The sequence below is a fragment of the Dendropsophus ebraccatus genome, chromosome 5, assembly GCF_027789765.1.
Source record: "Dendropsophus ebraccatus isolate aDenEbr1 chromosome 5, aDenEbr1.pat, whole genome shotgun sequence".
Lineage (NCBI taxonomy): Eukaryota > Metazoa > Chordata > Amphibia > Anura > Hylidae > Dendropsophus > Dendropsophus ebraccatus.
The window spans coordinates 124,195,564-124,218,541 of record NC_091458.1 but is presented as its reverse complement, the minus strand read 5'-3'; the positions used below and the strand labels follow the sequence as shown (position 1 = coordinate 124,218,541).

Genomic DNA, 22,978 nt, shown 5'->3' with positions numbered 1-22,978 from the left:
TCCTATAATCCCTTGTATCCTGGTTTTCTGTGAATATCAAGATGATTAAATTAGTCTCCTCAGATATACCTGGGTGCTGCCTAATCAAAAATGTAATGTGACAGCTGTCTGTGAGTATCAACCAAGACACATGAAAGCAACTTCAGTGTTTAAGCTGATCTACTTTATTAAGTCAAAATTTCAGTTCATATCTTTACAATAAAGGTTAAAAAAAATACGAGAACCCCGTTTAGCCGAAACAAAAAAAATAAATAAATAAAAATAAAATAAAAACAGTCCAAAAAAAGTCCTATAACTGTCCTAGAAAAAAAAAAGTCCCAACCGCTGTCCTATCACTGCACAGTTGTGTAGAAAAATGTTGGCGACTCATTGGGATTCTTGGTGTCTGCCTCTACCAGCTTGCAACCATCCACCACTTTGGCTGCAGTCCAACCTGCCCCTGTGTCTTACCAACGATGGCAGGCTCGGTGCTCTTAGGCTGTTTTCTATTTTGTGAGCCAGGGTGAACGAAGCCACAGTGGGCAGGAGCTCCTCTGGACCATCAGGTAGGAGATATATGAATGGCTGACCCAAGGTCAACTAACGGGAGGGACATTGTCTCTGCAGTGCAGCAGGGAGTCATACACCTTGTATGGCACATGTGATAAACCTCATATTGCACAAGTCTCTGCGAACATGTCCTGCCAATTGTTGATCCCTTTTGAGGACGCGACTCTGTTTGTGAGCAGGCATGGCTATTGGATCAACGACATCATCCCACTCATCCGTGTTCTGGAAAGTGCGCTCAACAACATCATCAGCGAAGATTCCCAGGCCACCACTCCAAGGCTCAACCTCCTCCTCCGTCAATTGTCTGTTCTCAACCATACTGGCCTGGGTACAATCAGGTACTGCCTCCTCCTCTTCCTCAAAGTCTATTCTCAACCATACTGGGCTGGGTGCAATCAAGTGGTGCCGCCTCCTCCAATAGTTTCTTTTCACCCATACTGGGTGGGTGCAATCAAGTACTACTGCCTCCTCCTCCTCTGTCAATTGCCTGTTCTCAAACATACTGGGTCCAATACAGTACTATTACTGCTGTTGGTTCCACTGTCAAATGTCTGTTTTCCACCCTACTGGGTCCAAGGAACTTTGTGTCCTATGTCCCGTGTAATCACTGACACCTTGGCTAATTTTTTTTCAATATTTTTGCACTTAGATTTTTTCCACTTTTTTCATTGTAATAGCAACTGCAACTAAACGAAACTATACCCTATCAGACTCCCACTATTGTAGCTGCAATTATTCAGCGGTTCGTACAAATCCGAACTTCACGAAAGTTCGCCGGATCGAACCGAACCGAACTTTTCAAAAGTTCGCTCATCCCTAAAACATACCTACAAACCCAGAGTGTTACTACATGACTTTACACAAAAGGCTTGTCTACATACATACATACATACATACATACATACATACATCTCTAAGGCTTCTACATGTGGGAATCTGGATGTGATGCACCAGCAACATTATCACAATTTATTCTCCAGGAAAGGGAACAATAAGCCATGCTACACAATAGTAAATGCAACATGTGTAACATTTGATAGTTCTCTAAAGACAAAAAAAAAATTGTAACTCTAGCCCAATGTATGGATGTACATTTTGGACACTTAGGGGGACATTTATATAGACCGTATCTAAATTGTGCTCCATCCCCATTTACCCTATCGGATTCCCTAAGAAGTACATGGCTCTTAGTTGAGTGGCCCTCGCGCCTCTGCTTCTGTCGCTCTCGGCACATGTCAATTCTTTGAGCGCAGAGCGGCAGGAGCAGCAGGAGCGGAGGCGCGCAAGCCATCCCATAGAGACACTGAGGCAGGTGGGATTCCGCCTATATTACTCAATGTGAACATACACTTATTTACGGTAAGAATCTGCTCCAACCATCATAAATGTTCCCCTTCGGCGCACGGTTCTTAGTGAATCCGGTAGTACCTGTGCCTGCTGCACACCGGACACAAAAATCTACACCTGCTCCTGAGCGACTGTAGATTTCTGCCATCATTTACACCATTAGGGCCCGCTCACACAGTTTCTCTTTGGCATGGTTTGCGCGCCTCTGGTGCGCTCTCCGCTCAAAGAATTGACAGAGGTTTAACACATAAGATCCCCCTATCCCCCTAAAAATCCTTTATACAGCTACATTAACAGAAAAATAAAAATGTTATGGCTCTTGGAATGTTAAGTCTTTAGGCTTTGAGGCCCCAAATAGTCTGGAGCTTATGGGGTTAAAATTAAATTGCATGGCACCAGGGGTGGGGCACAAAATATGCTAAAATAAAAAACAAATATCTCTACAAGCTTTTTTTTAAAAAAAAACTGAAAAAGCTAATTAAGTTGATCAAACTGGAGATAAATATATGGAGCAACTGCATAGAACAAATTTTTAATTAAAAAAAAACAAATCATAATCTGAAACATGAAATTGAGAATTGCTTCATGCTTATCCATTGAAACATACATTTATTAAGCCATTGTGAAAAACAAAGATGTAACCAAAGGTAAATATTTGTTTGCTGAAACAAAAAAAGGCAAAAAGGGCGCTATATATCAGGGGGTATTATAAAAAATATCAGTGTTGCTGTAGGTAGACCCTCTACTGGAGCACTGATTTCTAATACTAGGGGAGAAGAAAATTTATGATAAGGGACAAATACCTAACACAAACCTAATACCTTTGCAATTTTTTTCTGAGCTGTGTACTGTAAGTTGTCAGATTCACTGTGACCAACCCAGGGAATCTATGCCTCAGACTAATTAAGCCAGCACTAGTTTGATTCTGATTAATGCAACAAGGTTTCTTGGGGGAAAAACAAATAGGGGTGTCGGTTTTTGGCACGGGATCCCCCTCTTTACTTGGACTGTCACTAAAATCTGGCACACCTTCTGCTTTGTCTTGTGAAAAATCTGAAGCAATAAGCAGACACAACACTGGACCAAGAAGAGATAATGTTGTCAATAAAGGGAAGTTTTATTTCATTATTTTTTTTTATTATTATTATTCTTGGCTTAGCAGTAAAGCCATCTAGTAGACGGCATCCATCCCCAAGCAAGGGTTTAGTGTTATCCTGTAAAATGGCCACCAGGTGCGCCAGATTTTATTGCACAAGTTTAATGCCCTTTTTGCTTTTTGCCAAGGAAACCATGTGGTATTAAGTAAAAGTAGGAAATTCATACTAGGTAAAAAGCATTGGCTTACTGAGTAGACACCATAGATTCCCTGGGTCAGTTGGAGTGCACTTACCCTTGAGAGTCTGCCAATGTACAGTTTACAGCTAAAAAAATGCATAAAAATGCCAGCGTGACATCTTTAGAACTGGATACATGTGTACATACACAGCCTTGCTACAAATACACACACACACACACACACACACACACACACTCACTCACACACAGCTTCACTCTATACACACAGAGCTCTCTTGAACTAAAAGACACACACACACACACACTCACACACAGCTTCACTCTATACACACAGAGCTCTCTTGAACCAAAAGACACACGCACACACACACACACACACATACAGCTCTAATACGTTCTCACAGCTGTTACATATACACACAACTTTGTTACATATACACACAGCTCTGCTACATACACACAGCTTTGCTAAATCCACATATCTTTTACATGTACACAGAGCTCTGCTACATACACATATCTACAGCTCTTATACATTCACACACATCTGCTGCATATACACAGCTTTGTTTCATAAACTTACACACAGCTCTGCTACATACACACACATGTCTTCTACATGTACACACAGCTCTGCTACATATACACATGTAGTTTCCCAGTAGAGGTGTGCCACTAAATCCCGTATTCCATCTGTCCAAAGGTAACTCTGTCAGGTGTCGCACTCTTAGATAATAGATGTCACTTGGCACTATCACCACCTGGTGTCTCAATCTACCCCAATATGAGGCACAGCTGAAGGAAGCTTAAGGCTACATTCACACGTTCCATGTTCCGCACTGAACACGGACGGGGAGTGCATGTAACAGACTTTTTTGTTTTTGCACTTGGAGAGAGTCTTTTGTTGGAGCCAGTGAGATAAAGCTATTATGCAGTGCTAAGCCCAGAGGTGGGGTAAATGTCATCTGGTTTTAACCTTGCCTACGCCAGGGATCTTTCAATAATGTCAGGACTAACCAGAGCAGGATTAGTCTACAGTGGAGCAAATAGCAACACAGCTGAATTACTCCATTAATGCTATCTCTGCCTTTGGGAACCATGAGAGGTTAGCTTCGCCCAGTCATGCAAACCTGGGACTTGTGCTACCAAAAGTGACACTCATTGGACACGATTCCGGCAGAGTACTGTACTAAATAGGCAAGGTCCCCAAGATAGCCCCTAAACCTAAGCCCCTCAAACCTAGTAACACCTTTCGACTAGGATGGAAGTGTTTTTAACAAGAAACTGAACAGAAGAACAAGATTAAAAACAAGTTCTACTGATTGCAAAAGAAATGCCCTGGAACTACATAAAAATAAGTGTCAGTTTAAGAAAAATAAATTATGTTGAAAAATAATTTTGGATAGTGGAGTGAAGCCAGATCCAACTAAGCTCCCAAATGTAGAAGACATGTCTGTACGTATAAAAGACAGTATATAAAATGCTGAATGGAAGTTCAACCTCCCTAAAGACATTCTCTACAGTGGACCAATACTTCAACACTTTGACATTTATTGACCTTTAAAAATGGAAATAGGCGCTGTATATGGTGTATACTCAATCGCACATAGGGAAAACAAGTATGCAGAGCCTATGCACATCAACTTTTGATGTTAATATTTTCACATTTTAGTATTCACTAACATATGAAATCAGCTGTGGAATGCACATGTATGCATATGTTTGTCATGCCTCTGGGCAGCACCAAGGCCCGTCCCGATACTTGTTGGTCCTACATGTTCTACTTTCTGCTTCGGGATCCATCCTGCCTATTCTTCTGCAGCATTGGTGTCCTCTGGCGTTCTTGCTCTTCCTGGTCTCTGCAGCTTTCCTCTGGCTGCTACTGCAATGCAATCTTAATCCACTAGGGTGCACGTGTAGCTGCTTGCCAGGGATTTAAAGGGCCAGTGTATCTTCACCTTATTCTAACCCCATTAAATTTTTTCCGCCTGCACCTATTTAAGGTTGCTTCACCAGTTCCTCCTTGCTTGAGCATTGTTAGATGTTGGGGGACATTTATTATATAAGTATTCCACTTTTAAATAAAAAAAAAGAAAAGAATGAAACCATTGAGAGTAAACGGATTGTGTAGTATCCTTGTTTTAATGATTTTACTTTTTAAAAATTAACTTTTTTTTTTAATAAGCTACTGTATAAGTACTGTCGCGCCTGTTGTCTTTCTTGAGAAGTGGAGGTCTTCATCAGTATTAAATTAAGTCCCGCTCCATTCACCCCACTAAATTTACTACGAGGCACACCTCTCTTGGTAAATCCAGTGAGACCTGCATCTTTTGCAGGCCGGGCGTAGAAATCTACACCTGCTCTAGAGGTGTAAAACACCTGGTGCTGAAACTACCAAAATATGACTATGCATGGGCCTTTACACTACAGCAATTCCTAATATTTGTTGACATCTTATCAAAAACATTAGAATATAAAAAAAATATATATATATATTCTAACTTTTATTAATGATACATAAAATTTTTGTAGCCAGGGAAAACACCCCGTGCACAAAACTCTGCCCCAAATTTAAGTAAATACACCAGTTATAAGCAAGTATGCTCAATGAATGGATGGCAGCAAAATGGTCTAGATGGTCAGCAAAATATAGTGTGAAAGAGAGCTGACAAACCCTTCTGCTAGCTCTGCTACAAAGGCTACAAAACCCTGCCTGGCATGGCAAGGATATCTGCCCTAACAATCCCCCTTGTTAGTAGAGATGATTGAACAGGGCCGAGGTTCAGGTTCGTACGAACCAGAACCATTGTCATTTGACTCCCGCTGCCTTTCAATTCCGTATGGAAGGTGGAAACAGCCAGAGTGCCACCTGGAAAACAGGGATACAGCCTAGGTAATAGACTGGAACGGAACGGGAAGGCAGCGGGAGTAAAATGACGATGGTTCGGGTTCGTACGAACCTGAACCTCGGCCCTGTTCAGTCATCTCTACTAACAAGGAGGATCCCGCAATTCGATACAATACAAATCATAAACAACCATCCATAATTATCACATCCAGGCGGCAATAGAGGAGAGACAAATCATGTGAAATCTGTAATACATGACATACGATTGAATATTGTTGGCAAAAAAAAATGCTAGTGAGAATATAGCACTTCACTAGGATATATATAAACAAAAGATACATCATTGGGCTATGTTCACAAAATTAGGTGATAAAACAGCTGTTTTCTGATAATAATTAATTTGCGTCATTTATAACGGCTGTTATTTTGCCTAAAAAGACATTGTGGGAATATAGCCCAATATTGACAATATGTTAAAAACGCCATCAATCTATTATCGACATGTAACATAATAGCTAACTATTCTATGTATTGCATTTATATCGGTTTCAAAGGACTCAAAAACACAGGGCAACATTTATTTTATATAATTCAATTAAGCAGACATTTTAATACTGAAATATAGCATATCAAGACAGGTAAATCTCTTCAGCATATGGTCCTATATGAAATGCGGTCGACACTGTGGATTATGGGCTCACATTACTTCATCAAAATGTGTGCAAAGAGCTGATTTACAGGTATAGTAAATGCAGCATTCATGCAATGCATCCATGTATTCATCGCTCACTTTTGTCTTCTTGCATGTCTGGACACGGGATGTAATGGCCGTCACTAATACCTGACATGACAGTTGCTGCTAGTGAGAGCTGAGAAGTAAGAATATTCACAGCCACAGGAACACAGTCACAGATTAGGCACAGGATAAACAATGGCATGCTGATAACATGTGGGAGAGGTTAAAGGGGTTATCCAGCGCTACAAAAACATGGCCACTTTCCCCCTCTCTTGTCTCCAGTTCAAGTGTTGTTTGCAATTAAGCTCTATTTACTTCAATAGAGCTGAGTTTGAAACCCCACCCAATCTGGAGACAAGAGAGGGGGAAAAGTGGCCATGTTTTTGTAGCGCTGAATAACCCCTTTAACTTTAAAGGGATATTCCCATTTAGGGGAAATTGTAGGGTTTTAGCTAATACATTCATTTAGCAAACTTGACTTCTTCTCCTGATATGCCGCTCTTTTCCTTTAATTGTTGACAGCAGAATGTTTAAGTTACTGACCGCCACTCTAGATATTAAAGGGGTTATCCAGCGAAAATCTCCTTCTTTCAAATCAACTGTTTTCCAAAAGTTATATTGATTTGTAATTTTCTTCCATTTAAAAATCTTAAGACTGCCAATACTTATCAGCTGCAGTATGTCCTGCAGGAAATGTTGTTTTCTTTCCAGTCTGACACAGTGCTCTCTTTTACCACCATCTTTGCCAGACAGGAACTGTCCAGTGTAGCATCAAATCTCCATAGAAAACCTTTTCTGCTCTAGACAGTTTCTGTCTAAGAGAGAGGTGGCAGCAGACTGAAAATAAAACACCACATACAGCAGCTGATAAATGTGGGAAGACTTGAGATTTTTAAATAGAAGTAAATTACAAATCTATATAACTTTCTGAAACCAGTTGATCAGAAAGAAATAGAGAATTTGTAATGGGATCCCATTACAAAACAGGAGAATGGGGACAAGTTTGCAAAATTAATGTATTTGCAAAGAATGTTTAATTTCATGAGGCCTACAAGTATAAGTATATTAGTTGAGATGGTAATAACCCTATTAGGTTTTAAAAACATCAGCAAGAACAATCCATAAAGAAGCAACATAGCTACACAAATCAACAGGGTTGAAAAAAACAGGATTGGAAAAGAAAATTAAAAATAAAGGATATAACCCCTTCTGAATTTGTTACTGGATTTGTTAAAACAATTGCCCGCAGTCCTTAAAGGGGTTATCCAGCGCTACAAAAACATGGCCACTTTCCCCCTACTGTTGTCTGCAGTTTGGGTGGGGTTTTGAAACTCAGTTCCATTGAAGTAAGTGGAGGTTAATTGCAAACCGCACCTGAACTAGAGACAACAGTAGGGGGAAAAGTGGCCATGTTTTTGTAGTGCTGGATAACCCCTTTAATATTTCCTCTTCGAGTTATATTACAAGCCGTATGCATATACTCATTTTAAATAACTTTATAGACGCTAAGAGATATCTAATAGAATGTAGTCATGTATGATGTAAAATTTCCCTGTATAGAAGACAGTGTACTAAAATATTATCATACCTTCATCGCTGTTGTCATCCACAAGGATAATTTCCTTCAGAAGATGGACAGGTGTATGATTCACTGCGCTGTGTACTGATCGAAGGATCACTGACAAAGCTTCATTTACAAAGATAAAGATGATTGAAATCTGAGGAAGTTCCTTGGGGTATTTTAATTTCTTGCACCTTAAAGAAATCAATATTTCACATGTTAGATATACTGTCATATATTTTATATTATAGAGAGATAGACTATGGGGTAGGGGGTAGAAAGTGGAAAACAAAAAAATAAGGAGAGTAAGGCTATGTGCACACTTGGTATGAGACCGGCTGTTCCTTGACCATGGCTGGGTCGCAGAACGGCCAATCTCTGGCCGGATCATCGCAGCCGGTACTTAAGTACCTGCCGGGTGATCTTTCCGGCCGCAAAGCTCTGATGCAGGCGCATCAGCGCGCGCCCGCATCAGAGCTTCCCATAGCCCACAGTGAATCAAGCGACCGGAGCCGCTCACTTCACTGTGTGAACTGACAGGTCTTTCTGCGGCTGGAATTCACTGAATTCCGGCCGCAGAAAACTGACCTGTCAGTTTTTTCGGCGCGATGTGTGTATGCCGGGATCCCATTACAAATTAGGCTATGATACACACCGCAAAACTACAGCCGTAGTTCTGCGGTGAGAACTACGGCCGTAGTTTTACGTTGTGTGAACATAGCCTAAGCGTGAGAAGTGAGGAAAAGAGAAATCGTGTTTTACACGCATCAATGTACTGTTTATGTACACACATCAATGACACAAAAATATGCTTTGTTTAAAAAAAAAACAGGAAAATGTTACTTGGGGTTTCCATGGGATTACTTGATCTAGTTAATATGATACGTCACAAATGTTTGGATTTTCAAATAACATTCAATACATTGAAAGTGTCTGTCTGTCTGTCTGTCTATCTATTCTTAGTAAATTCAATGGCACTCCAAAAGATAAGATGCAAAATTGGTGTTTTATTCCAGTGTCCAAAAAGGTATAACAGCACAGCAATCAAGGAGAGGCAACGTTTCTGTGGCCTCACGCCACCATTTTCAAGCCAGTACTGGTGAGCACATCACACATTTAAATACAGGTGGGTTGCACCCCATTGGTGCGGCCCAGTGTCAATCACAGTGATTAAAAACATAGAATCAGGTGTCAGAAGTGAAACAGATACTAAGGTGATATCTTTTAAGGAGAAAACAAATGCATAAGTGACTGTGTTGTGCATTTGTATAGAAAAACAAATGCATGAGTGACTACGTTGTGCATTTGCATAAAAAAATAGAAGTGCATGATACAAATAAATTCATAATGCAAGTGAAAAAGTGTTATCCATAAGTGTCCGTATAAACATTTTTTAGTGTCTATATTTTTCAAAGAGTCCATTTCCTATATGGGGTATAGTCCATAAAAGTTCGCCTGAAAGAAGAAACAGTATATTGCACAATTCAAAGGATCCACTTCGGACCTGCGCTGGCCGCTAGAGCTTGTGTGATTACCAAAGGAAGCGTCCCGGTCTCCAGGAAGCAGCTGGCGTCAGAGGTTCACTCCTTCCATCCAGACATATGTGTGGTTTGCGTTCACAGTGATTAGCTACCATAGCAGATAGCAAAATTTACAGAGTTTAGTCGCCCAACTTAGAAACCCAAAAAGGAAGACTTTATACTTCAACTGTTAGACATTGCTCTAAATAACAATTATTTCATGTTCGAGGACCAAATTTATTTACAGACACGTGGAGTCGGGATGGGTGCTAATTATGCACCAACCTATGCCAACATTGTCGTTGCACACCTTGAGGAGTCGGTCATCTATGGGTCGCCCCACTTCCAACATGTCGGAATGTGGAGGCGATATATAGATGACTTCTTCATGGTGTGGCCGGGGGGCATGTCCCAACTGGTGACATTTGTCAACTATTTAAACACGATCAATTCTACAATCAAATTCACCATGCACTGTGACTACCATGTGATTAGCTATTTAGATGTACTGGTTATTAGAGAGGGACACAAGCTGACTACTGATATTTTCATTAAACCAACTGATTGTAATAATATCCTCAGGTATAACAGCTGCCACCCAAGACAGATGGTAAAGAGTCTCCCCAAAAGCCAGATGTTAAGAGCCAAACGGATCATAGATAAAGAGACTAACCTGCACAAAACACTTTCAAAAATGACCCAGGACTTCATGGATAGGGGTTTTCCCCCCAAAACCCTCTATACATGTAGAACGGACATAGATGCCGTTGAGCGAGGCACACTACTAGAGGATAAAAATGTTGACGAAAAATCTAAAAGAATTCCATTTGTATCGACGTACACAGACTGGTCACCTAAAATATCATCGATTCTGAATAAATACTGGCATGTTGTCAGGAACACACATAAACAGGTTGCAGAATTCCAGGCCCCTCCCCTGATGTCTTATCGGAGGGGGAGAAACCTAAAGGACCAGCTTGTTAAAAACACAATGATTAAGCAATGGAGTGATAGACAAACCTATTTGAGTCGCAGGAATACAGGGTCTTTTCAGTGTTGAACTGTATCAACTGTAAATTGATGAAAAAGGGTTCAGAGTTTGTACACCCCATTACACAGCAAACATACAAAATCGACCAGTATTTAACATGCTCATTGGACTGGGTCATATACATACTGTGGTGCCCATTTGGCCTGATTTATGTGGGGGAGACATCCTGGGATCTAAAAACGAGATTGAACCAGCACCGCTACACAATCAGGAAAAATAGACTGGATCTCCCCGTAGCCAAACAATTTACTGAGAACGGGCACACGGAACGGGACATCAGGTTCATGGTTGTGGACAGAGTTGAGATGCCACGTAGAGGTGGAGATAGACAGCTCCTGCTCAAGCGTAAGGAACTTGAATGGATTTTTTAAACTAATGCCCTAGGAAAACATGGCTTAAACGTAGAATACAAGACAGCTAAACATATGTCTAAATAAACTTCCCTTCCCCGGGTATGAGAAGTGCACCCCGTGAATTTGTGAGCAATTACACTTTTGTTCTTTGTATCAGTATCAATATTTACTCTGTATCATTATTAATATTTACTTTGTATTCTCATAGATCATACTGGAACACGGAAGGAACTCTTTGCCTGGACCGCATTATGTGAGCTGAAGTGTGTTACTTACCTGTCTCCCGGATGGTCACAGCCCAGACGAAGCGATATCAGGGATTGCGTCTTTTCATTTACCTTTTCATTATAAGCGGCCTGTCGGGCCCCTGTAGCTGACCAGCATGCTCCGGTGGGATGGGATCCAGTCAGCTGTTGAGCGGTTGCAAGGCGACTAAACTCTGTAAATTTTGCTATCTGCTATGGTAGCTAATCACTGTGAACGCAAACCACACATATGTCTGGATGGAAGGGGTGAACCTCTGACGTCAGCTGCTTCCTGGAGACCGGGACGCTTCCTTTGGTAATCAGACAAGTTCTAGCGGCCAGCGCAGTTCCGAAGTGGATCCTTTGAATTGTGCAATATACTGTTTCTTCTTTCAGGCGAACTTTTATGGACTATACCCCATATAGGAAATGGACTCTTTGAAAAATATAGACACTAAAAAATGTTTATACGGACACTTATGGATAACACTTTTTCACTTGCATTATGAATTTATTTGTATCATGCACTTCTATATTTTTATGCAAATGCACAACGTAGTCACTCATGCATTTGTTTTTCTATACAAATGCACAACACAGTCACTTATGCATTTGTTTTCTCCTTAAAAGATATCACCTTAGTATCTGTTTCACTTCTGACACCTGATTCTATGTTTTTAATCACTGTGATTGACACTGGGCGCACCAATGGGGTGCAACCCACCTGTATTTAAAAGTGTGATGTGCTCACCAGTATTGGCTTGAAAATGGTGGCGTGAGGCCACAGAAACGTTGCCTCTCCTTGATTGCTGCGCTATTATACCTTTTTGGACACTGGAATAAAACACCAATTTTGCATCTTATCTTTTGGAGTGCCATTAAATTTACTAAGAATATATAAGGAAGTCCGTGGTTGAGACTACAATAGGCACCCGTCTACACTGCTTTTTAGTGCTGCTGAACTTCTTGTATATCTATCTATCTATTATCTATCTCCTATATATCTATCTAAAATGCAAATGTTATCACGCAGTGTAAACAAATTTTAGGAACTGTTATTAAAAGAATACTTGATAATGATAGCTGAGGAAAAGGACTTCCATAGTTGCTTTTCCTGCTCAGCTATATCACAGATGTTACATCTTCATTACTGACATCGAATAGGAGCTTTTTGGAGGGCACAGTATGAGACCCTTACCTGTATCAGGGCTGTATGGCTGGGGTCCATTGTAGTTTTTTGGGCTCTGTCAGGTCGTATTATATGAGTATTGCTGCTAGACTAGTGATAGAGAGCAGTAATGAATACACTGGCAATGGCTGATAATATAGTAGAAGCACTGAAGTAGACAGACAAATATATAAACTATACCAGTGGCTGAAGAAGTTGGATGCAGCCCTAGGAAATCCTAGAAAACGTGCAGACGGCATATGACTGTATGCATGTTTTCCAGAGTTTCGGTTTGGATGAACGTGAACAAGCTCGAAGTTTGTTCATCTCTATTCATTGCTCATCTACTGAAGAGAGGGCACAAGGGAGCACTAAGAGGAGGGGGACAAGCTAGTAGAGATAGTATGATCCTCTACGCAACTTTCTTGGACCTGGCATTCAAATTGACTATACTTTGACATGTACCACCTACCTAAACATTGTTGTGCAACAAGTATAACGCTTTAACCCTTTGAGGACCAGGCCCAAAATGACCCAGTGGACCGAGCAAATTTTGAACTTAGTGTTTTCGTTTTTCCCTCCTCCCCTTGTAAGAGCTCTAGCACTTTCAGTTTTCTATCTACAAGCCATGTAAGTGCTTATTTGTTACAGGAATAGTTGTACTTTGTAATGGCGTCATTCATTTTACCATAACATGTATGATGGAATTCCAAATATATTATTTATGAAGATATAAATAGGTGAAATCGTAAAAAAGAATGCAATATGGTAACGTTTGGGGGGTTCCTGTGTCTACGTAATGCACTATATGGTAACAGCGACATGATACGATTATTCTATAGGTCAGTCCGAACACAACCATATGCAGGTTACACAGATTCTCTAATGTTATATATATATTTTTTTATGAAATCCTTTTTTTTGGCAATTAAATATTAATAAAATGGGCCTATTGTGACGCTTATAACGGTTTTATTTTTTCACCTACGGGGCTGTATGGGGTGTCATTTTTTCCGCCATGATCTCTAGTTTTTATTAATACCATATTTGTGAAGATCAGACGTTTTGATCACTTTTTATTGATTTTTTTAAATATATAATGTAACATAAAATCGGTAATCTGCGCATTTTTCCCCTCTTTTCGTGTACGCCGTTCGCCGTTCACAATGACGCTTGTTATATTTTAATAGATCGGACAATTACGCACGCTATGGTATATTATATGTTTATCTATTTATTTATTTTTATATGTTTTATTTATATTATGGGAAAGGGGGGTGATTTCAACTTTTATTGGGGGAGGGATTTTGGGGTAGTGTGTTAGTGTTTTGAACTTTTTTTTTTACACACATTTGAAGTCCCTTTGGGGGACTTCTACATTCACTACTTGGATTTTTACACTGACCATTGCTATGCCATAGGCATAGCATTGATCAGTGTTATCGGCGATCTGCTCATTGAGCCTGCCTGTGCAGGCTCAGTGCAGCAGATCGCCGATCGGACCGCACGGAGGCAGGTAAGAGACCTCCGGCGGTTCGTTTCAACGATCGGGACCCCCGCAGTCACACTGCGGGGGTCCCGATCGGTAAGTGACAGGGGACTCCCCCTGTCACTTGCACTTAAACGCTGCGGTCACGCCGCGATCGCGGCGTTTAAGGGGTTAACGACACGCGGCAGCGCGATCGCTGCAGCGTGTCATTACCGGTGAGGTCCTGGCTGCTCACTGCAGCCGACCCCCACCTCCTATGAAGCGCGCTCCGCTCCAGAGCGCGCTTCATAGCCGGAGAAACACTTAGGACGTACAGTTACGTCATGGGTCGTCTGGGGACAGACTTCCATGACGTAACCCTACGTCCAGGGTCGTCTAGGGGTTAACAATGATATTCAGAAATGGCTTTAAAGGGGTAGTGCGGCATTAGAAAATTATTCACTAAATTACACACATTACAAAGTTATACAACTTTGTAATGTATCTTATGTTAGTGAATGACACCCCCGTGTCCCCCCACCCCCGGAAGTGTAGTGCACTATACATACCTGATTGGTGTCAACCCCGTCCGCCATCTTGGGGACAATGACGTCGTCTTCGGGAGGCCAGACCACACCAGTCCTCCTTCATGCCGCTCTCTGCCGCATCATCAGCTGCTCAGCCGCGATTGCCTCAGCTTAGTTATGCTCAGCCAATCGCGGCTGAGCAGCTGATGATGCGGCAGAGGGGGGCCGGCATGAGGGACAGCTGCAGTGGTTCAGCCGGCCTCCCGACGATTACATCATTGTCACAAGATGGCGGCCGGGGGTCGACACGAATCAGGTGAGTATAATACACCACTCTTCCGGGTTTAGCATGGGCGGGGAAGGGGGCCATTCACATACATAACATACATTACAAAGTTGTATAACTTTGAAATGTGTGTTATTTTGTGAATAATGCTTAGCTCCACACTACCCCTTTAACCTTTCAGCAGAAAAATGCATCTTGCAACTCTGCAATGAATGAAATGATTTGAGGAACATGACAAAGAGTTCAAAAGGTTGACTTAGCCTCTAAATTCCCCAGGTCTCAGTCCTATTGAGCTTTTGTTGAAAATGCTGGAAAAACAAGTCCAATCTGTAAAAGCTCAACCTTGCAACTTAGAGGTTAGAGGATCTAATGTTATAACCTTGGTGTCATATACCAGAGGACACTTTCATATGTCTTGTGGAGTCAGAAACAAACATAATATTAAGCATCTGCCTTTCATAATATGGTTGATCGGTGTACATAGGCAGGCACAAAAGCATGTTTATGGTTATGTTCACACACCGTCTTTTTGAGTTCTAATCATGACCATTATTTTATGATGACGGGCGTTATTTGTACAGTCACAACCGCCATTATTAAATAGCGGCCTTTATTTGGACTCAAAATGGGCTCAAACTACCACATATAGACGACGTGTGAACATAGCTATTATTAGTTCATGGATCCCCCCTTATTTAATACATAAATATTTATTACTTATTTTTACCTTCTATAATTGTCTAGCCTTGGAATGTTTCCACATTTAGGCTTTATTCCGAAAGCAGGATTTTGGCCCGGAATGACGGCCATCTATTGATAATGATGTATACTCACCGGCCACTTTATTAGGTACACCTGTTCAACTGCACGTTACCACTTAATTTCTAATCAGCCAATCACATGGCGGCAACTCAGTGCATTTAGGCATGTAGACATGGTCAAGACAATCTCCTGCAGTTCAAACTGAGCATCAGTATGGGGAAGAAAGGTGATTTGAGTGCCTTTGAACATGGCATGGTTGTTGGTGCCAAAAGGGCTGGTCTGAGTATTTCAGAAACTGCTGATCTACTGGGATTTTCACGCACAACCATCTCTAGGGTTTACAGAGAATGGTCCGAAAAAGAAAAAAACATCCAATCCAACAATGCCTTGTTGATGCCAGAGGTCAGAGGAGAATGGGCAGACTGGTTTGAGCTGATAGAAAGGCAACAGTGACTCAAATAGCCAACTGTTACAACCAAGGTAGGCAGAAGAGCATCTCTGAACGCACAGTACGTCGAACTTTGAGGCAGATGGGCTACAGCAGCAGAAGACCACCCGTTACTAGCATGGTGTACCTAATAAAGTGGCCGGTGAGTGTAAAATAGTGAACAAAAACATTATTAGTGGCTGTCATTCTTAGAGATGAGCGAAGCAAATCTGACGAATTCCTAATCACAGCAAATCGGGTGTTAAATTTGCTTAGTAGCAATTTGCGCATTTGCCTGATTTGCTTCACAAAGTTGCTAAACATGTCAGCTGCAATGGTGGCCACAGATGTTAGCTTATCAAACTATCTTTTGGTGGGAGCAAAGGATTTTCCATAATCCCTAGTGCCCATCCAATCAGCTGCAAACCCCACTGTGATGTCAGCAACCCCCCCTTACCCTCTATATAAGGTGATTGGCTTCTAGGAGGCAGCCAGTCAGCTGTGTATAGTGGAGAGCAGGTTGCAGCATGCAGAGCAGGCAGAGAAATACACAGAGATAGGGACAGAGGAGAGGAGGGGAGGGTGGATTTTGGGTTCCTTTCTGTGGAAGCAGTGAAGCCATTGTCCTGTATACCAAGTAACTGGGTCACTGTTGTTTATTATACCAAGTCACTGGGTGCTGGGTGTGCATTATAGGAAGTCACAGTGAACACATTGTCCATCGTAATACCTCAGTGGGTGCTCATTTACTAATATCCACCGCTGTTCAGTAAATTGATATTATGTCCCTGATACACCAACATCCACTACTGTCCATGGCGGAAATTGAATCATTGAATTTTTTTTTTTAAATTGACATTTTCCAATTTTGACACTGTCACAGCAACAGCTGTAAAAAAAATCCTACTCTGTAATAGTCCCACTATTATAGCAACTATAGTTTGCCTGTTTTAATAAAAAATAGTTTGTATGCAATTCACTAATTCATGAAAATATTTGGGAACTTCGGGAAACAAATTTCTGAGTGATTCACTCATCTCTACTCATTATTAATAGATGGATTGTGCCGTTTAATGATGGCCCATTCCTATGGTGGGAACATAGTCTTCAACATCAAATCTGCAGCAGATCTTGTACATGTGAATGGATACTTAGACTTCCCTACACATTTCCCCATAGTTTTCTATGCTATGCACAAGGCTGATAGATGCAACAGTGAAGAAAGAAGTGTATAATGCCATAGCAATCTCACTCCTAAATCACCTTATTGTTTAACCTAAAGGGAGAAATATAATTTTTGGGACAAACAGAGTCCCATTAAATAGACTGAAGCAGTTGTGAGGGTGATAATATTTTGATTTAATAGCATCACTATTTTGTAAACTACAAGTGCCATAAGGGTATTTTTGCCTTATCCAAGGTGATACATCATTTACAGCTTTTCCCATAAAATGTTTTCAGTTTTATAATGTGAACATTTATGGATGGGTCTTACAATTGTACCTTGCTTAAAAAGATTACGTTGGCAATTTCTCCCTACTTAAAGGTAATGTACCATGATAAAAAAAAAAAAAGGGAATATAGATAAATACAACTAACAAAATACCATGATCCATGTCATAAAAGTGTATTTCTATTTATTGACAGAGGATATATATCTGCTGAAAAGCATAAACAACAAATCCTGCTATAACAACTTTTTCTCTTATAAGAAGGAGATTTAAAATAAAAAGCTCAAAGCAAAATTGAATTCTTTACAGTCCTACACTCCCTGCCACGCATTTGAAGATTGGATTTGGCATTTTGGGCAGGTTAGCTGTTGGGAAAAATTGGGGAGGGTGGAATATCGAATCCATTTAAAACATCACGCAAACACTTAGAATATGATTCTCTCCATCTTCAGGTAATGATTACAGATGAGCAAAGTAAATTTTTGCTAAATTGGTTAAAAAATGTGCCCAAAAAAAGGAATATTCACGTTTCCACTCTCCCCCAATGTCCTTTTCTGTGTGTTCAGTCACCTCCAGCTAGCTCAGGCAATCCAATCAGCGTATAGCCACAGCTGCTGATTGGCTGAGCGGGCTATCACTCTTGAGACACAAGAGTGAGAGCCAGCTAAGCCAAACACCCTTTGTGACGCTGTCCCTTCTCACTGAGTAACTAATTGGCTGAATGGAGAGAGAAAGCCCACCCAGCCAATCACTGACAGTGGCTCTGTCCCTGAGTCAGTGATTGCCTGAGCGGGCTGGAGACAGCTGAGGACACCGATGAATTCATCTGTTTTGTTCAGTTTGCAAAGTTCGCAGATTGTTTTTTAAGGTAAACATTTGTGAATGTTGCAAACTTTTTTTTACACTTTTTTTTTTTAAATGATTCGCTTATCTCTAGTGATGATTCATTGTACATCTGGTCCTACCCTTGTAACAATATGTCAGGAACATCTTCTGTCACTCTGGAGCTACGTTCACACTCTTAAATAAGGGTAAACTATGGCTAGACAAGCAAGATCAGATGAAATGTCAATAAAAAAAAAATGTCAATTAGCCTGTCAATCAATTTTCACCATGGATAGTAGTGGACGTTGGTGGATCAGCGGCGCAATATCAATGTTCTCCCAGGACCCCAGTGGACAATGGTTAATGACCACCCAGTGAGGTATTAGGATGGACACTGTGTTCACTGTGACTTCCTATAATGCACACCGAGCACCCAATGACTATAATGAACAACAGTCACCCAGTTACTTGGTATACTGGGCAATGGCTTCACTGCTTCCACAGAAAAGCACCCACAATCCACCCTCCTATGCTTTCCTCTCTGTCCCTATATCTCTGTATTTCTCTCCCTGCTCTAACCCCCTCCTTCAACCTACACTCCACTATACACAGCCGACTGGCCGCCTCCAGAAAGCCAATCACCTTATATATAGGATGGGGGGTGCTAGTGAGTTTGCAAAGCGAATCTGGCGAATTGACTGTGAATCAAATTTAATGGAGGCTTCACTCTGGATCAAAATTTGTCAGATCATCCCTAGCACTGTTAGTTGTACAAAAAGGCTTCACCAGGTTTTTTATTTCTCTTCTGCAATAGCGTGTAGAATATTGATATTGACATTTTATGTACCAAAAAAAAGGTGCCTGTTTTTTGTTTTTTTTTTCTTCTCCATTCATGGCATCCATGTGAGCTATCTTTATTTCATCTGGGTGACAAATACCTCTACAGAATATACACTTTTCTATTAAAATCATTTTGATGAATATTTTGATGATATAAATTATTTGTGTATCTCATATTTCTATGGGTGCATCTCCCTCAAAGAATCTCCTTTGGTAAAGTCAAGTTTTTTTTTTGTTTTTTTTTACAGTTAAGCATATGCCCAGTTCCAGACTCCCTGCCATAAGCTTGTAAGAGGGATTCGGCATTTGGGCAGGCTGTAATCCTGTCAGGAAAATTTGAGGAGGATAATATATCAATTCCATATGGAATAGAGCGCATAGGCTTTAATAAGTCTTTCTTCATTTTCTTTGGTATGTTATATTTGTACCAACCCAGTGGCTTTAAATAGATGTTTGGGGTCAACTTTGAGAAAATACTGTAGTTTCTAAAACTAACAATAGAGATATTGTAATTGTATGGGAGTCGGAGCCTATCAAATGTTCTAATTTGTGTGCTGGAGCTTCTTAATCTGATGTGCAAGATATTGCACTACCAGAGTTGTAGATTTACAATATAGTTAATAAGTAATTGACTGTTAGAATGAGCCTGTTCAGCATGGAGGCAGCTATTGACCTTGGCTAATATCCATTATGGGGGAAATTTATCATTGGAGTAGGCATTTGGTTTAGTGTAAAAAAAATAAATAAAAAAAAATAGCACATTTTTGTGCAGTTTCTCCTTTTGCAACTTTTTGCAGGTTACACCTCCTCACATCTTCAGTCAGTTAAGCGTGACTAATACATCACATTGTGAGCTTGTGGTACATTTTTCCAAACTCACTAATGCTGGAGCAAAACCACTCCATGCCTGTTAGCTTAGTGTAAAACAAACATTCATTTGATTTATAGAGAATTCACACTTACACCTACTATGATAAATCCCCCCCCCCATGTCTTTTGCCCCTGAGCTGCTTTTGTCCTCCCAAAACTCAGTCAGTCCTCAGTCTCAACCCTGGGGATATTCTGGTTGAATCTACAGTGACTTCTATGTAAAAATGAGAGATTATAAATTTAGCAAATCTATTTCCAGGTCATTATATCAAAGAGGTTTTGGATGTTTAGTATGTAGGAGGGTTTTTTAAGGGGAACTCCACATAAGTTTCTATTAAAAGTACATTAAAAGTTATATAGATGTGTCTATATAATGTATTACTATATCTGTGCGGTTCTGCCACACTGGTAGCTGATAGAAATCCAGGAAGTGAAGAAAAATGGCCTCTGTGCCAATTCACATTGTCTCCTGCTCCCACTGCTCTCCCAGCTTAGGAGACAAATGTTCCATGTCTCTGTCTCACATTGTGTGTGTGTTTGCTGAGGACAGGCTGATGATGCAGACAGGGGGCAGGGCGTGATGTCACAGGAGGCTTGGCTGGATCCCCCAATCCCCTGGGTGATTCATCTCTGACCAGTCAGGAGCAGCTGCTGCACTAATTTCACTGATTGTGCAAAAGTCTGCAGTGAAATTAGGGCTATGTTCACATATGTTGGAGTTTTATTGCCGTAATGCAGGGTAATCACAAAAATTATCCAGTAACACAAGTAAATGATGCTAAACGGCAGAGAGGATCAGAGCTGCCACTGCCAATCCCACCTGGACAAAAAACAAGGCATAAACAATATATCCCATGTAAATTCAAAAAGTTCTTTATTCCAATATCAGCGTTACAGGTAGAGAATACAGTGCTGTGTGGGTGGGACTAAAATGAAATGATAAAGTACTGCAAACAATTCAGTAACACAATGAAGCTGCAATGTGTGAACACAGCCTAGATGTTCTGCAACAGCTTTGGGAGGGGAATAAGCAGCGTGGAGGACGTGATGAACAGCATTGCATTCTGGAACCAGTAGTGCATTCTGGAAACTGCTCAACCAGGAGGTACAGAAACACAATACAGAACAAAAAAAAAACAGTGATTGAAAAGATTTATTTTATGTTCTACCCTGTTTTTCCTTAGATTTTAGAGGACTATCTGTCATTTTTATCAGGCTAAATTAAGTGTTACAAACCGCAGGGAGAGTTCAGCTAGGGAAGGGCTTGGGCGAACACAGACTGTAAACCCTGAACTTGTCTCCTTACCCACTGTTCCTGCCTACTTACCTTGGACAGACAAACAAACACAAGGACAGTCTAATAGGCCAAAGGTCAAAATCAAACAAGCAATGCAGTACAAAAACAGGATCCAAGCAGTGAGGTCAGGAAGTACAAAAAGCCAAATTCAGGTAACCAGGTAAATCAGAAATAGAAATCAGATGCAAGGGGAATACTAAGCATATAAGACTAATAACCAGCATAGCGAACAGGACAGTGAAACACTTATAGGAGGTCTGAGACCTGGTCCGAGATGTGATTGGATCACACACACACACACACACACACAAAGGGCCCTATTCCACCAAACGATTATCGTTTGCATATCATTAACGATTAACGATCTCAAACGACCACTATTGCGAAAGACCTGAAAACGTTCACTCATTTCCATTGAACGATAATCGTTACTTATGATCGTAATTGCGATCGTTTTTTCTTCGCTATTTATTCGCTATTGCATTCGTATCTATTGCGAACGACCGAACGATGTCTTATTCAACGCGAACGATTTGCGAACGTTTTGCGAACGAGCAACGATAAAAATAGGTCCAGGTCTTTTAAAGCGATCAACGATTTCTCGTTCGGTCGTTAATCGTTAACTGCATTTCAACCGAACGATTATCGTTTAGATTCGAACGATTTAACGATAATCTGAACGATAATCGTCCAGTGGAATAGGGCCCAAAGACAGACACGACAGATATTAATCACCTAAGCAAAACAGAGGTTAACTGTTAAGTGGCCAGAGGGAAATAGCAGGGAAGAGATGGGTGTGGTAAGAAATGGATTACCAGAGCAGAAGGAGTAGAGCTGTTTTAGACAGTGTTCAGATAAGTGCAAATAAAGCATAAAATTCAAATACAAAACAAAGCTAAGGGTGCAATCCAAGGACTGCACCGAGGTCAAATCAGGCACTGGCATGACAAAAGATATGTCTAAGCTAAGTTAATCCGAATGGTGTAAGCATGTAAGAGTCTGCAGAAGGTACAGCAGTCTAGAAAAACTTATTGCTTTAGCTAAATGGACCCCACCCCATTAGATAAAAGTCAAGTGCTTTCACTTTTCACTTTTTTAATTATTTAAATACAAAATTAAATATTTGTGCCCGCAACCTACTTAATTCAAAATAGATGATTAGTGATCCTTTTTTTTTTTTTTTGTGACACACATCATTGACCACCGATCCGTAACAGGTACAAATATATGGGGCCGTGGATATAAATGCGTCCACATTCTGTCTGCATTTGCAGAATTTTTATTACAGAAATTTTTAAGAATATTTTCTTTAACTCTGATGGCACAGTCAACTGTCATATAACCACCTAAATGTCTATAGTTTTAAAATGTCTCCAATGGCCAACGTCTGATTGGCCTGTCATATCAGTCCCTGATGGTGAGTATTGACTGCTCATCACAATTGACAACAATGATATATGGAACGACATAAACAATAAACTCCTGAAAATCTGCAGAATATAGGGATTGAAGCTGATTGAACAGACAGAACCATAAACATATAAATGTTCT

At 40.6% G+C, this 22,978-nt stretch overlaps 1 protein-coding gene across 1 annotated transcript in view; it reads right to left on the bottom strand.

The window, feature by feature from the left end:
- The window catches only part of GALNT17 (polypeptide N-acetylgalactosaminyltransferase 17), a 214,539-nt gene that overhangs the window by 141,426 nt on the left and 50,135 nt on the right, over positions 1–22,978 (bottom strand). The window contains exon 3 of the mRNA XM_069971179.1: positions 8,365–8,531. Coding sequence (XP_069827280.1) covers positions 8,365–8,531 — 167 coding nt within the window. The remainder of the gene's footprint in view (positions 1–8,364; positions 8,532–22,978) is intronic.